This window comes from Nothobranchius furzeri, chromosome 7, assembly GCF_043380555.1.
Source record: "Nothobranchius furzeri strain GRZ-AD chromosome 7, NfurGRZ-RIMD1, whole genome shotgun sequence".
NCBI classification, from domain to species: Eukaryota; Metazoa; Chordata; class Actinopteri; order Cyprinodontiformes; family Nothobranchiidae; genus Nothobranchius; species Nothobranchius furzeri.
In genome coordinates, this window is record NC_091747.1 from 78814700 (window position 1) to 78831414 (window position 16715).

General features: G+C 48.7%; 1 protein-coding gene across 1 annotated transcript in view; it reads left to right on the forward strand.

The window, feature by feature from the left end:
- pgm2 (phosphoglucomutase 2) overlaps nt 1-16715 on the forward strand; it is a 31657-nt gene extending 14942 nt beyond the window's left edge. The window contains exons 10-13 of the mRNA XM_015954157.3: nt 5566-5695; nt 5772-5964; nt 15255-15388; nt 16148-16715. Coding sequence (XP_015809643.1) covers nt 5566-5695; nt 5772-5964; nt 15255-15388; nt 16148-16250 — 560 coding nt within the window. The 3' untranslated portion in view covers nt 16251-16715. The remainder of the gene's footprint in view (nt 1-5565; nt 5696-5771; nt 5965-15254; nt 15389-16147) is intronic.

Here is a 16715-nt window from a genome sequence, read left to right on the forward strand (position 1 = left end):
CACTCCTCAGCCTCCCTGGAAAGGTCTACGCCAAGGTACTGGAGAGGAGGGTCCGATCGATAGTTGAATCTCAGATAGAGGAGGAGCAATGTGGTTTTCGTCCTGGCCGTGGAACTGTGGACCAGCTCTATACCCTTGCAAGGGTGATGGAGGGGGCATGGGAGTTTGCCCAACCAATCCACATGTGCTTTGTGGATTTGGAGAAGGCTTATGACCGTGTCCCCAGGGGCACCCTGTGGGGGACGCTCCAGGAGTATGGGGTGGGTGGCTTTCTGTTAAGGGCCATTCAGTGCCTTTACCAGAGGAGCGTGAGTTTGGTCCGCATAGCCGGTAGTAAGTCGGACCTGTTCCCGGTGAGGGTTGGACTCCGCCAGGGCTGCCCTTTGTCACCGGTTCTGTTCATCACTTTTATGGACAGAATTTCTAGACGCAGCCGTGGTGTGGAGTGTGTCGAGTTTGGTGGCAGGAGAATCTCGTCTCTGCTTTTTGCGGATGATGTGGTCCTCCTAGCTTCATCCAGCTCTGACCTTCAGCTCTAGCTGGGTAGGTTCGCGGCCGAATGTGAAGCGGCTGGGATGAGGATCAGCACCTCCAAATCTGAGACCATGGTTCTCGACCGGAAAAGGGTGGCTTGCCACCTCCGGGTCGGGGGAGAGGTCCTACCTCAAGTGGAGGAGTTTAAGTATCTCGGGGTCTTGTTCACGAGTGAGGGTAGGAGGGATCGGGAGATCGACAGGCGGATTGGTTCGGCGTCTGCAGTGATGCGGACGCTGAGCCGATCTGTCGTGGGGAAGAGGGAGCTGAGCCAGAAAGCCAGGCTCTCGATTTACCGGTCGATCTACGTCCCAATCCTCACCTATGGTCATGAGCTTTGGGTAATGACCGAAAGAACGAGATCGCGGATACAAGCGGCCGAAATGAGTTTCCTCCGTAGGGTGGCCGGGCTCAGCCTTAGAGATAGGGTGAGGAGCTCGGACATTCGGGAGGGACTCGGAGTAGAACCGCTGCTCCTCCGGATCGAAAGGAGCCAGTTGAGGTGGTTTGGGCATCTGGTCAGGATGCCTCCTGGACGCCTCCCCGGGGAGGTGTTTCGGGCATGTCCTGCCGGCAGAAGGCCCCCGGGTCGACCCAGGACACGTTGGAGAGGTTACATCTCCAATCTGGTCCGGGAACGCCTTGGGGTCCTGCCGGAGGAGCTGGTGGACAAGGCCGGGGAGAGGACGGCCTGGAGCTCCCTAATTGGGATGCTGCCCCCGCGACCCGGACCCGGATAAGCGGAGGAAGACGAAGACGAAACTTAAGTACCATTTTGGGCCATGCGTTTGTTTTAAAATGAATGAAAAACTAAACCGTTTAGATTTTATTGACCAGAACTACTCAGTGCACCGAGCTCAGACCAAGCTTGGACTCGTCGGAATAGATTCAGAGACAATGATGGGATGGCATCAAACTGATCTTTGACAGCAGTTTCTGCCGTCTTTGTAGTTAGTTAAATTATTCAGTAGGAGTCAAATTTCAGTTTTGACTCCACTAATGGGAGAATTATTGTCTATTTAAAAAGCACAAAAAACTAAACTAGCACTGATCTTGTCCTGCTGAGCTGAACCCTTACAAACCATGTAGGTCAGATTATTAACTCATTTATTTAACTTCTATTTTATGAGGGTAGAAACCACTTGAGATGTGTCATCTCATTTTTGAGCGGGTCCTCAGATTATACAACAAAATAGCAGATAAGACAGCAGTCATTTACATAATCATAGCACCATCACTAAATCAGACAAAACACACACACACACACACACACACACACAAAATCCTGCTAAGCTATGGCTCACCGAAAATAATAGCTAAGGTCATCTTTAAAATGCATAATAATAGAAGCAGACCCAGTATACACATGCAGACATGTGCAAATTAGGTGGTGACAGCAAAACAATCACAGATAGGCAATAAATACTCGTACAGACAATTTCTAAATAAACAAATTGAAGAAATGGACCTCAAGATTGAAGGTAACTTATTCCAGTCAGAGGGAGCTTTAACACAAAAGGCATGTCCCCCCCACTTAACAAATGACAGATGATCATTAGATCGAGTTTGATGCTCAGGGATCATGGGTGTCGTACCCGTGGGGGATGGGGGGGATGCAACACCCACACTTTTCCAGCTGTTTTGCTCACCTCCACACCAGTCTGGTTTCTTTACGTCGCACTCACTCTGTTTGCCTCATCTCCTTCTTCACCTCCCTCTTCTGACAGCCGATGTCGGGTTTCCAGGAGAGCAGGAGAGGGAGGGACTGAAGAGCTCAACTGAATTCATAATTTTACATCTTGACATTAGCTGTACAAAGTCTGAGTTTGATAAAGTGAAGAACAACCATTTGCAGAGGTTTATAACAGGCGCGGCACCAGGTTTTCATTTTTGGGTGGGCCACGGTAATTCTAGACGAACCTTAATAAGCAGTGACTTAAGTGAAGCAGGCAGGTCGCGCTAGAAAATTTAGTTTAAAAAGACGTCATAAATGTTTTACCCCGTCTTTTTTATTTCTAAAATATGAAATAAAAACAATTTAATTTTCATTCATTTGTCAATATGTAGTCTACACCCGTGCGTTAAGTGGACCATCTTCCAGTAAAAGCAAAGCATCCAGCCCATCTCTCCAAATGCGTAAAATGTGCATCAGCCGCTAGTTAGGCACGTCGCACGCACCGTCAGCTACGTCAGCCCAGACAAGAGCAGAGCAACTAGAGAAAGAATAGATAATTCTGTCTGGATGTGGATGGAGATTACATTGTACAGCAGCCTGATCATCATTTAAATACATAAACCATCACCTGGCTTCTAGTCCACGCTATCAGCATTATTTTAATTGGTGTGTGTGTGTGTGTTTTCCACATCAAACACTGGTCTAACCAACCAGACCAGCGTGTCCAGTAACATATTAATGTTTCACTTCATGTAGGCTAGGAACATTTCACCTGCCGTGGCCCGACCGCTTCTGCTCCACATAAACTTTGTGCGTGATCAAATGTCTCTACAGGTGCTTTCTGAGCTGAAGAGGCTATTCTGCCTCAGACTGGATGCGTCATGCGTGTCCATATTAGAGACGGGAACAAGCGCTGTTCAGCCAAAGTTTTATAATCAGAGAACATTTTTCCAAGTGACGCATCCCTCAGAGACACGGGTTTCCAGACTGTTTCAGTGGGAGGAAATCTTACCGCATCGCCGTGGTTCTGAACTGCGCTGCGAACCCCGCTACCGATCTTCAGCCCACTGTCCACCGTGGGCGCTCCGAGCCGCGCTGAACACAGTGTCCAGTATAAAGCTCTGATGTTCTGATGGGAATCATTTCTTGATTGATTTTAGTTACCTCTGCGATGTGTGTAAGGATTAAAATGTCAGCTCATCCATGTGCATCAGTGTGCGTCGGGGTAATTCTTTCAAAACAACCAACATCCTTGAGTTTATCCGTCAAAATAAACAGTCAAATGTAAATATCTGTAACCTGCCATTGAACTGTTTTGCCTTCTTGTGAAGTTTGTTGCAAAGAGAAACAACTAAACTTGATTAACCCCAGAGCCATGCGCACTGCGCTGTACTGACTGTAAATGAGGGGAAACGATTTAATCGGATCCTTTTCTTTTCAACATGGTTTAATATAAAGTTTCATTCAGTACAAACTTTAATTACACCGATCTAACGAGACAGAGCCTGGATTTGTATTCTGAACAGTTTAAACATGTTTAAAACTGAGACATGTGTGACGCGTCTAAAGTTCACACCTGCTCCGCTATTATGGAAATTAAACTAACAAGATGAATAACATGAAATTATTTTAGGCACAGACAACATCCCCCACACTTTTGAAAAGTTTGCAATGCACCTGTCAGGGACTACAGGAACTAGCAAGGCTTTTAAATAAGAAGGAAAATCAGAGTGAGTACATTTAAAAATAAAAAGCAACCAATGAAGTTGACATCTAGCTTTCAGTGAGTACCACGAAAGGCAATGATGGGTTCTGAACGGACAACGTAAAACAAAACGACAAACACTGTTGTAGATAACATGCAGGGAATGAAGACATGTGGAGGCAGAGTTCGGATAGATTAAATCTGCATAATCGAAAATAGGAAGCAGAAGCTGAGTTGCAATACGTTTCCGTGCTGCAGGGTCAAAACAGTTAATAGAACGGTAGTGTTTGTAAAAAACTGGTCACCTTATGAGAAACTGGCTGGATATGATTTTTGAATGATAAATCCATACTCTTAAGTATTTTAATTTCTCAGTGGAATGTACTTCTGAGTGGTCCAAAAAATGTAGTTGCAGATTCCAATATCTTCTAAACAGCATTGAATATGTTTTAGATTAAGGATGAGTTTATTTTGAGTTAGCCAGATTATTAATCTGCTCTACTTGTGATCAAAGTTCACCAGCAGAACTGAAATATTGTCAGCATTTTTAAAAAGTTGTCTCTGTGTGTGTGTGTGTGTGTGTGTGTGTGTGTGAGTGTGTGAGTGTGCGTGCGTGTGTGTGTGTGTGTGTGTGAAGAACAAAACACAGGCTCCTGATGAGTTACTTTCTCACTCGACTGTAGATTATTTTACTCGTTATTGTAATGAGTTGCCTGAAGATGGGAGCACTTCTCAGTTTTTGGTTTGTAGGATGTAAACTTAAAATAAAAATCCAGACAAGCGTTTTGTTTTACTGTTATCATCTCATCTGCACCTAACTTTAACTAACTTTACAGCCTGTTATTTATAGCGTCAGGTCCAGACCTACTTAGCTGATACTCTGATTATATTTTAGGGATGTCCTGTTCCAATATCAATATCAGAAGTAATTCAATATCAGCCGAAAAACACCGTATCGTATAATGTCGGACTGCATCACATTTTCGCAACCAATGGTTAAAACAATTTGCCATTTTTTACATACTTGCTGTTATTGGTTCTTGTTCTCCGACTGAGTAATATCACTTGATCAAGCCTTTCATACATTCCACACTAGAAAATAGGTAAAAGTATGATTTGTGCAGATATCGTATCAGATTGATATCGGTATCGGTCAATACTGAAGGCTGCAATATGGGTATCGTATCGGGACATCCCTATTATATTTTCCTTCTCCAACTAGAACCAGCCAGTTGAGTTTATTTTAAAATGAGGAGCCCACTTATTGTTTTTCTTCTACTTAAACAAGATATTTAAACATATTTTAGAAGCTTTTGTTGTGTTCTGTTCAGCAAACTTAAACATAGACACACCTGTTCCTGTAGGATTGTGTAAACTGGGACAAAGTCGGAGAATTAACTTTTTATTTTTTTTAACTGGAAATCATGAATCAAACTTTTGGTTCTTTTGAAGTTTTAGCCAAGCTCATGGTCTGACATTAGAGGTAAAGTTGGCTCTTTTGGGGTTACGATAACAGACAGACAGAGTCCTGTATGATGCTGTAAGCAGAATCACATGCAACTCGTGGACGTGGTTATTAACAGAAGCAACAGCTGCCAGCAGCAACAGGGAATGATCTGAATGTGTGTGTGCGTGCATGTGTGTTCTGCAGGGTACATGTGTTGTAATTCCGTACTGGACAAGGATGGAGTGAGTGCTGCAGCCATCGCAGGAGAGATGGTTGCTTATCTGGCTACCAAAACCAAAAGTCTCTCTCAGCAGCTCACCGCCATCTTTGAAGAGTAAGATGCTCCTATGTGTAGGTTTCCTTTAAGGGGAAGGTTTTCTACTTATATTAGCCTCACTTTTCTCTGTCAGGTATGGCTACCACATCAGCAAGAATTCCTACTTCATCTGCCATGACCAGGACGTGATCTGCAGCCTGTTTGAGCGTCTGCGCAACTTTGGCGGCAAGACGGAATCGTATCCCACCAAATGTGGTCGCTTTTCCATCTCTGCTGTTCGAGACCTGACCACTGGATACGACAGCAGCCAGCCAGACAAGAAGGCTGTGAGGACGGACACACACACACACACACACACACACACACACACACACACACACACACACACACACACACACACACACACACACACACACACACACACACACACACACACACACACACACACACACACACACACACACACACACACACACACACACACACACACACATTTGATAGATAAAATGAAAGAAAATGACCTGGGGTCTCATTTATCAAACATTGCGTAGAATCCTTACTAAAACGCAAAACAAAAGATCCTGGTGATCAACTGAAATTTCAGGAATTACTGTCCTCATTCTCTGCCAGCATCACTGATGCAAAGAAAGCTTTCTACACTGACAAAATTCTCAGCTCTACTGACTCTCAGAAACTGTTTTCAACATTCAAAACTCTGCTCAACCCTCCATCTCCACCTCCTACCAACAATCTATCAGCTGACACCTTTGCCTCATTCTTCACTGACAAAGTGGCAGCTATAAGCAAACAGTTTACTCAACTGGCCACTCCTGAACATTCACTACCACAAACTCCTTCTAGCCCAACCATCTCAGGCCCTACTGCTTCATTTTACTCTTTTCCCCTCTCTCTGAGAACTGTGTGTCCACGCTTCTCACGTGCAGCCGCCCTACTACATGTCCACTTGACCCAGTTCCGACTAAGCTGCTCCAAGCTATTGCTCCTACAGTAGCCGCAGCGGTCACACATGTGATCAACGCTTCACTGACATCCGGTACATTTCCCACCTCTCTCAAGCATGCTCAGGTTAAACCGCTGCTAAAAAAAAACCCATCTCTTCCTCCGAATCATGTGGAGAACTACCGACCTATCTCTCTCCTCCCTTTTCTGTCCAAAATCATTGAAAGGGTGGCTTTCAAGCAGATCACAGAATACCTCTCACAGAACTGTCTGCTTGACCCTTACCAATCTGGGTTCACAAAGGGCCACTCCACTGAAACTGCTCTGTTAGCAGTGACTGAATCATTATAAGAAGCTAGAGCGACGGCAAATCCTCAGTGCTTTTCCTGTTCGACTTATCGGCTGCATTTGACACTGTCAACCATGGCTTCCTTTTGTCCACACTCTCTAGCATGGGCATCACAGAGAAAGCACACGCCTGGTTTGAATCGTACCTCACAGGACGATCATTCAGTGTATCTTGGCTTGGACCAGGGGTCGGCAACCCGCGGCTCTGGAGCCGCATGTGTCTCTTTCATCCATCTGATGCGGCTCTCTGCTTGTAAACTAATTAAAGAATATTTAATTACAATGTATTTTATTTATATTTTCATCTGTAGCCAATTCTAAATTTAAAGATTGTCTGCGTAAACGTGAACAGGTCACCTGCTTGTGCGTAATCAAATGTCTATAGGAGCTTTCTGAGCTGGATATGAGATTCTGGACTGTTCCTCAGACAGGCTCATGGATGCATCGCAGTGTTGGAGACAGGAACAGGCGCTATTCAGCCAAAGATTCATAATCAGGGAACATTTTTTAAGTGACAAGTCTCTGAGAGACCGGGTTTAGAACACACAGACAGAATCTTCCTGCATGGTTCTGGTTCTGTGACGCGCTCCAAGCTCCTGATCTATCTTCAGCTCGCTGTCCACGTTATGCATACGCTGACAGTGAGCTGCGCTGAGCTCAATGTCCATCTCAGATGTTCTGATGGGAATCTTTTCCTGATAGATGTAGCTACCTCCACGATGTGCGTTAAAATGCCAGCGCATCTGTGTCACGAACTCATCCCGCTGACTTCATTTTCCAGCATTCTCGCCAACATTTGCCATCATTCCTGCCACCAACGTGGCGGCTGACGTCATCATGCCGACACTACTTAAGGAAGTGCCGCCGTTTCATTCATTACTCAGTCATCGTTCTCACCAGACTTTGTATCGAGTCTCCAGGCTTACCAGCCCTCTAACCTTCAATCCAAACCTACAGGAGATAACTATGCAGGTTATTTGCACCACTCCGCGTCTGGGCAACAGATCCTCTCAGTCACGCTTCAGATCTGCCAACGAACCTGACAGGATGACTGAGTTCCAAGTTGACCCAGCAGAGTTCACGCGTCTGCGTGTTGAAGTGGCTCAACAGTGCGCAACCATGGATCAGCAGACGGCAGAGATAAGCCAGCTCCGTGCCGAGATGAACCAGTTTCATGCCGTAGCTGATCGCCAAGCCACAAAGATTGAGTCTCTCACCGAGCTAGTTCTCCAGCTGTCCACCGCTCTGCAACGACAGACCACAGCCGTCACCGACAGGATGGAACCACGCCTCAGCCTTCCAGAGAAGTGGGACGGAACCAGAGGATCCCCGGAGGGCATGCTAGCGACCCTGGCCATGACTTTCGAGTGCCAGCTGGCTCGCTACCCCACATCCTGCTCTCGTGTCGCCCTGCTGACCTCACTGCTGACAGGTCGAGCAGGTGAATGGGCGGCGGCTCTTTACAATCAGAAATCTCCTGCCTGCAATGACTATGAGACTTTTGTAAAGGAGATGAAAAAGACTTTCGTGCACCCCAGCAGCGAGGTCTCGGACGAGACTCTGCTGCTTCAGCTCCGTCAGGGCTCCCAGACGGCGGCTCAGTACACCTCTCGCTTCCGGACGACAGCCGCTCGGTTGAGGTGGGATGACGCCGCCCTAAAGGCCGTTTACCTGGAGGGATTGTCACCGAGAATCCAGGAGGGCATGATCGGGCACGAGGCCCCAACCTCCCTGGACCTGGCAGTGGATCTGGCTCTCCAACTGGACCGCTGCATCCTGAACCGGCCAAGCACCATGTCAGCCCCCGTACACACCAGGACGTGACCCCGCCGTCCGGCTCACCAACCGACGGAAAAGCCGATGCAGCTCGGACATCTTCCCCCTGAGGAACGGGCACGGCGCTATCAGGAGGGAAGATGCGCTTACTGTGGGGATTTGGGTCACCATCGTGGCACGTGCCCAAAACGACCGGGAAACGGTCCCTCTGGGTCGGAGTAGGGGCTGTCCCGCCCGGAGTCTCCACTTTTCCGGCTCCACACCGAACCACTCTCCCGGTCTCCCTCCACCTGGACCAAGGCCCGACCAGACTAGAGGCACTTTTAGACACCGGGGCTGCGGAGTGTTTTATCGATCACGGACTGGTTACTCAGCTCAAGATACCCCTCACCGCCCTCAACCGACCCATTCCTGTGACCTCTGTGGACGGCCGGCCCATCATGCCGTACCCTCTCACCCACCGAACCCAGGGTCTCCACATGACTATTGACCAACACCTGGAGACCCTCCACTTCCTGTTCATCCAGGCTCCGGCTACGCCACTCATCCTGGGTCATTCCTGGTTCTGCCGTCATGAGCCTCACATCTCCTGGTCCACCAGTAAGGTCCTGGCCTGGGGCATGGGTTGCCATAACCATCAGGGCTCCCCTGCACCTCGGACTGGAGCAGCCCCTCCCACAGACGTAGACCTGACGCTCATCCCTCCTCAATACCACGACCTCACTCAGGTCTTTGCTAAAGAACCCACTACCAGGTTACCTCCTCATCGACCCTACGACCTGGAGATCAGGCTCCAGCCCGGCACCCCCCCCCCGGGGTCGCCTGTTCTCCCTCTCTCCGGTGGAGACCTGGGCTATGGACAGTTATATAACTGATGCCCTCCAGAAGGGATTCATCCGTCCCTCAACATTACCCGGGGCCGTGGGGTTTTTCTTTGTAAAGAAGAAGGAGGGGGATCTCCGGCCCTGTATTGACTATCGAGGGTTAAATAAAATAACGATGCGGGACCGTCACCCTCTCCCTCTCATGGGCACCGCCCTGGACGCCATCACACAAGCCGCTGTATTTACTAAACTGGACCTGTGCAGCGCTTACAACCTCATCCGTATTAAGGAGGGTGAGGAGTGGAAGACCGCTTTTATCACGCCCACTGGCCACTATGAATATCTGGTGATGCCTTTTGGCCTCTGCAACAGCCCCGACGTCTTCCAGCGGTTCATTACAGATGTGCTGAGAGACATGTTGGGCCGCTGGGTCTTTGTTTATCTAGATGACATCCTCATCTACTCCCGCACGGCCGAAGAGCACATCCGGCATGTTCGAGCTGTTCTGTCCCGCCTCCTGGACCATGGACTTTACTGCAAACTGGAGAAGTATGCGTTTCACCAGGAGTCCACCTCCTTCCTGGGTTTTACCATCTCCTCCCGGGGCCTGAAGATGGGCCCTCAGAAGGTTCAGGCAGTAGCTCAGTGGCCTCTACCCACGACCCTGAAGCAGCTGCAAAGCTTCCTGGGTTTCTCAAACTTTTATCGGAGGTTTATACGCAACTTCAGTTCCCTCGCAGCGCGTCTGACCTAACTCACCAAAACCACCAATCAGCCTCGCCCTTTTCGCCTTACTCCAGAGGCTGTCCGTGCTTTCCATGAGCTGGTTGGACGTTTCACTAAAGAACCCATCCTCCTCCACCCGGACCAGACCCGGCCCTTCGTCGTGGAGGTGGACGCCTCTGATGTGGGAGCGGGGGCCGTTCTCTCGCAACGGGGTCCAGACTCTAAGCTCCACCCATGCGCCTACTTCTCCCGGAAGTTTTCCCCCACACAGCAGAACTACGGGGACGGTGACAGAGAGCTGCTGGCTATAAAATGGGCTCTGGAGGAATGGAGGCAGTGGCTCCTGGGGACCACCGATCCCTTTCTGATCTGGACCGACCACAAGAATCTCATTCATCTACAGACTGCCCGCCAACTCAACCCTCGTCAGGCTCTGTGGGCCCTCTTTTTCGAGCCGTACCACTTCCATATCGCCTACCGTCCCGGCTCCAAGAACCTCAAGGCGGACGCTCTCTCTCGGCATTTCGCACCAGATGCCGGCCCCCCGAGCCTCGGACCGTTCAACTGACTCAACGCTTCCTGGCCTCCCTCCAATGGCCGTTGGAGCAGTCCATACGGGCAACACTTCCTGGCGATCCGGCGCCGCCGGAGACTCCACCGAACCGTCTCTACGTTCCCGCCTCCTGCCGACAAGAGGCACTCACATGGGGGCATTGTTCACAGCTCGCGGGACATCAAGGACAAGCCCGTACCCTCCAGTTCCTCCTTCGGGCTCTCTGGTGGCCGTCCATGAGGAAGGACGTCCGCGAGTTCACCGCGGCATGTGATGTGTGTGCTCGCTCCAAGTCCTCCAACCAACCTGGCGCTGGAGAGTTACGGCCTCTCCCTGTGCCCAAGCGGCCGTGGTCACACATCGGGCTGGACTTTGTCACGGGACTGCCGGCTGTCGACCACCTGGACACCATATTGACCATCACAGACCGTTTCTCCAAGGCCGTGCACTTAGTGGCTCTGGCCGGCCTCCCCACTGCCAAGAGGACGGCCGAACTGCTCCTAGAACAGGTGGTGCGGCTCCATGGTTTCCCTCAGGACGTGGTTTCCGATCGAGGACCCCAGTTCGTCTCACGCTTCTGGAAAGCGTCCTGTCGCCTGGTCGGTGCTTCCACCAGCCTGTCCTCTGGGTACCATCCGCAGACAAACGGTCAGACGGAGAGAGCTAACCAGCAGCTTGGATGCTACCTGCGCTGCTTCGCTTCGTCCCAGCCGACCACCTGGCCCCGCTTCCTCCTGTGGGCGGAGCTGTCACACAACCTCCAGACCTCCTCTGCCACGAGTCCGTCTCCCTTCGAGACCTGTTACGGGTACCAGCCTCCTCTGTTTGACCATCAGGTGCCCGAGGTGGAGGTCCCTGCTGCCCAGACGCTGGTCCGCCGCTGTCGGCTCGTCTGGATCCGGGCCCGTGCGGCCATCACCCGGGCCAACACAGAGTATGCCCGTCAGCATCGCCGCCGCCACCGGCCTGGCCCCGTCTTCCGGTCTGGCGACCTGGTGTGGCTCTCCGCCGCTAACCTGAGGATGCCGGCTGGCTCCCGGAAACTCACTCCTCGCTTCTTGGGTCCGTTCCCTGTCCTCAGGGTCATCAATCCAGTCACCTACCGTCTGCGCCTCCCGGCTACTCTCCGGATCCACCCGGTCTTTCACGTCTCCCAGCTGAAGCCGGTGATCTCCTCTCCTCTCCACCCTCCACCGGCCCGGGTGCCTCCGCCCCGCGGCGTTGAGGCGGATCGCACTTACACGGTCCGCAGGATTCTGGACGCTCGCCGCTGGGGACGAGGTTGGCAGTACCTCGTGGACTGGGAGGGGTACGAGCCTGAGGAACGCTCTTGGGAGCCCACGAGCTCGTTTGTCGACCCTACCCTGCTGACTGACTTCTGGGCCCGCCGTCCTGGGACTTCGGGAGCCGTCCCTGGCTGACGTCATCACGCCGACACTACTTAAGGAAGTGCCGGCGTTTCATTCATTACTCAGTCATCGTTCTCACCAGACTTTGTATCAAGTCTCCAGGCTTACCAGCCCTCTAACCTTCAATCCAAACCTACAGGAGATAACCACGCAGGTTATTTCCACCACTCCGCGTCTGGGCAACAGATCCTCTCAGTCACGCTTCAGATTTGTCAACGAACCTGACAATCTGCAGGCTTGAGATTTCTCCATCAAAATAAATACGGGAAACATCGGGACAGTGCGAACCCTGTCATTTAACCGTTTTACCTTCTAGTGAAGATTGTTGCAAACAGAAACATTAAACCTGATGAACACCCAGGCCACCACACTGCGCCGTTATCTCCGTCAATGTAAACGAAACAAAAACTAATTACCTTTTCAACAATGTTTAATGCAAAGTTTAGTTCAGTACAAAGTTGAATTACAACAGTCGAACGAGACAGAGCCTGTATTTGTATTCTGAACAGTTATGTGTGATGCCTCAAAAAGCGTCACCTGCTCAACTATTAAAACCACTAGCAGGGTGAAAAAAATCGAAATATTGTAGCACAGACGGGCTACAACTTTTGGATCAATTTTATACAAACTGTTTTATTAATTATCTTCTGTTGAAAGATAACTTTGAGGTACATGAGTGACTGGTAATGGTTGCCGTCACCTGTTGTGATCGGTTAAAGCAGCTCTCTGCTGTCAGAGGGTAGGCCCTGCCCACAACGCTGCGGCTGCTGCGGCTCCCAGTGTTTTCTTTACTGTGGGAAATGGGTAATAATGGCTCTTTGATTGGGAAAGGTTGCCGACCCCTGTCTTGGACAATCCTCTACCGTGCACCATCTTGCCACAGGAGTCCCCCAGGGCTCTGTACTAGGACCTCTTCTCTTTGCCATATACACCACCTCACTGGGTGAGATCATTCGATCACATGGCTTCTCCTACCAATGCTATGCAGACGACACCCAGCTCTATCTGTCATTTCCACCGGACGACCACACTGTCTGCACGAATATCAGACTGTCTCTCTGACATATCAAAATGGATGAAATCCCACCATCTCCAATTCAACCTCTCTAAAACTGAACTACTTGTCATCCCAGCAAAACCATCCATACAGCACAATATCTCAATCCAAAATGACTTCCTATCTCTGGCTCCTTCAAAGGCTGTTCGAAATCTGGGTGTTGTGATTGATGAACACCTGACCTTTAAAGATCATGTTGCCTCTGTTGCTCGTTCATGCCGCTTTGCGCTGTATAACATACGAAAGATCAGACCATACCTAACACAACATGCCACCCAGCTCCTGGTGCAACCTACTGTCATCTCCCGCCTCGATTACTGCAATGCCCTTCTAACTGGTCTTCCAGCCTGTACTGTGAGACCTCTTCAAATGGTCCAGAACGTAGCGGCACGTCTGGTCTTCAATCAGCCAAAAAGAGCACACGTCACCCCTCTGTTCATTGAGCTCCACTGGCTACGCATCAAATTCAAATTGCTAACACTAGCATACAAAGTCCGAGATGGTACGCTCCCATCTACCTGAATCCTCTTGCAAAGGCTTACGTCTCAGCCCGGCCGCTCCGGTCATCACAGGGTCGTCGGCTAGCAGTGCCTACACCACGCTCAGGACAATCCAGACTCTTCTCATGCATCATTCCACAAATGTGGAATGACCTTCCAAGCACTACCAGAACAGGGGCTTTCTTTTCAATTTTCAAGAAACTCCTGAAGACCCTGCTCTTCAGAGAGCATCTTCTTAACTAGCTCCCTCCCTGCACCCGTCCCCCCCTCTCTACTGTCCACTCCTTGTTCCCTACTCTCCATGACTGATGTCAAATTGTTGTTGTAATTGTTGTTGTTAGCCTTAAGGGCAACATGCCGATTATCACTTGTAAGTCGCTTTGGACAAAAGTGTCTGCTAAATACAAAAACATAAAACCGTACTTAAACTCAGCAAAAAAAAAAAGTGCTTACGCCAAGTAGGTTTGTGATCTATCAAACATGGAGTACGCACAGCTGCACGCAATCTCCGCTTCATAAATCAGAAACTATCTAGAAAGGTTCTCAACTGCTTTTTAGTCACATCCCGCCCTCACCACGCCCACTTACTGCCATAAATAGTCAATGCAAAGTGCCTTGTGGATCTCATGCATATACATAAGCTGGCTGTTGCAGCGCTCCGCCAATGACATGGCGACCGTAGATCACGGAAGATCAAGGAAGCGCAATTTCACAAGCAGAAGTTGAGATACCTGTGGGTGAGGGAGAAATGAAAGGAAGTGCTTTTGCAAAACAAATAAGAGAAAATCCACGGAGTGGCCCAGCGTTGCTGAAGCCGTCAATGTTGTGAATTCTTCAGAGATCTGTGGCGGCTACAAAAAAAATGGTCCAATCGGGATTCGATTCCCAGATTCCCAGCTGAAAGTCACGTGCGCTAACCAGTCAGCCAAACGGAGATCTCTCCTGTTCAACTCGCCAGGGCGCATGATCAATCGGGTCACAGTGACAGGACACACACACTGTCACAGACGCATGACATTCTGTCTCAATCTATCCCCCTGCTGATATTCTGCATTCCGTATTCTGCGCTTCAGGCTGTGTGTGTGTGTGTGTGTGTGTGTGTGCACGCATGTGTGTGAGAGTGCATGCATGTGTGTGCGCGTGGGGGGTCTTGTTCTGTGTGAAAACGAAGCGGTACAACTGATAATGCTGCAGGATTTCATAATATTATCCTTCTCAGCAGCAGCACTGCAGGTGCTCTCCATGTCCAAAATGTGTGTAAGCCAGGTCCTTAGTCAATTTAAAGTTGCGCACATTTTTCCGCTAAATTTTCTTTCATAAATCCCAAAGTTTGCGTGGAAAGTTGCTTACGCAGTTTTCCGACCCCGTTTTGTGCGTAAGCAAGCCTGATAAATGAGGCCCCTGCTTCACAGTTTTATAAAACTTCTATCTTTTTGTCAATTTTCCTCCTTTTACTCATACAGGTTCTTCCCACCTCCAATTCCAGTCAGATGATCACCTTCAGCTTCTCCAATGGGGGTGTAGCCACAATGAGGACCAGTGGCACTGAACCAAAAATCAAATACTACACAGAGCTCTGTGCAGCTCCTGGAAACAGGTGGGTTACTGTAGAGGCAAGAGAGTGGTTCATACAGCACCTATAGGGAGCCCAAGTCTCCTCCCTTTTCGGTTGGCTCATGGGTCCTTGGAAGAACGAAAAAATGAATGCAAGTCAAAGATGCTAAAAGAGCCATTTTCTAATCTGCTTTGCCCTACGCTCTGGGTCGCATAGATGTTGTACTTCACTTGAAATGAAAAGAGTGTTTTTTGACCATGTCGATCACGTACTTTAAGATTTATCAGCTTGGAAAAATTTGTAATTCCAATGATTACTAATCAGTCTTCAGCACGTTGTGTATCATCATCACAGAATCTCGTCTCCCCTAGCGTAGCTGCTACTTATCACATGGCGAGATTTATGGTGCTTGTTTCCTCCTGAGGGAGCGACTGGAAGCTTGCTGAACTTACAGCTGTTTGTCCTCGGTTCTTCTCTGTGGCTGGTTTGATGACATCAATTTGGTGGGGCGCAATTGTAGTCCTGGACGTTTTTTCACACAAAATCTAAAATAACTTTAGCTCCCATTCGAAAATGTGCACATTCTTAGCATCTGAATGTGTCTTTAAAATTCATGGACATAATTTTTGAAATCCATGGAACATGATTAGAAAATAGCCTTTTTAGCCCCATTGACTTGCATTCATTTTTTCGTTCTTCCTGGGACCCATGGTCCGAAAGAAGATGGACAAGAATGAATTCTAACACTAATATACAGTAATTATGTCCTGACTTTTATATCTTTACTTTGGTGTTAACCAGTGATGTGACACATCTGAAGAAGGAGCTGGATGACCTGGTTGACGCCATCATTGACGACTTCTTTGAGCCTATAAAGAACAAGCTTCAGCCCAAACAAGAGTAGGGCAAATGAGGACCAGTGTCTATGACCTGCACTTAATGTGTCTTAATTACTTCAGAGATGATCTAGACTTTTAATTTCAGTGACACTTTTGCCAGTTTTAAATTCCTTTTTAGGGGGTATTTAGACCAGTTAATACAACAAATGACCCTGTGTGGCAACATGTGTCTTCAGCTTTGAATTTGTGTTGCTATTCGTCTGTTTTGAGGCTTGTAATGAAAAATTTATTTGATTGTATTTAGCAGAATATTTAAATTTGATGCACTTTGTTCTCAAAATTTGACCACAGCTGTAAATTATTTTGCCACAGTCATTCCTGTTTCCAGATAGTCATGAGGTAAACTCACTGCTTTATATGACATCTGTATAACCAAATGCATTCCAGTTTAACACTGTGCGTGTGGTGTAGAGTAACAAACACTGTATCAGATGGTACTTGGCGTAGTAAAACTGCTCCTAAACCTTTAA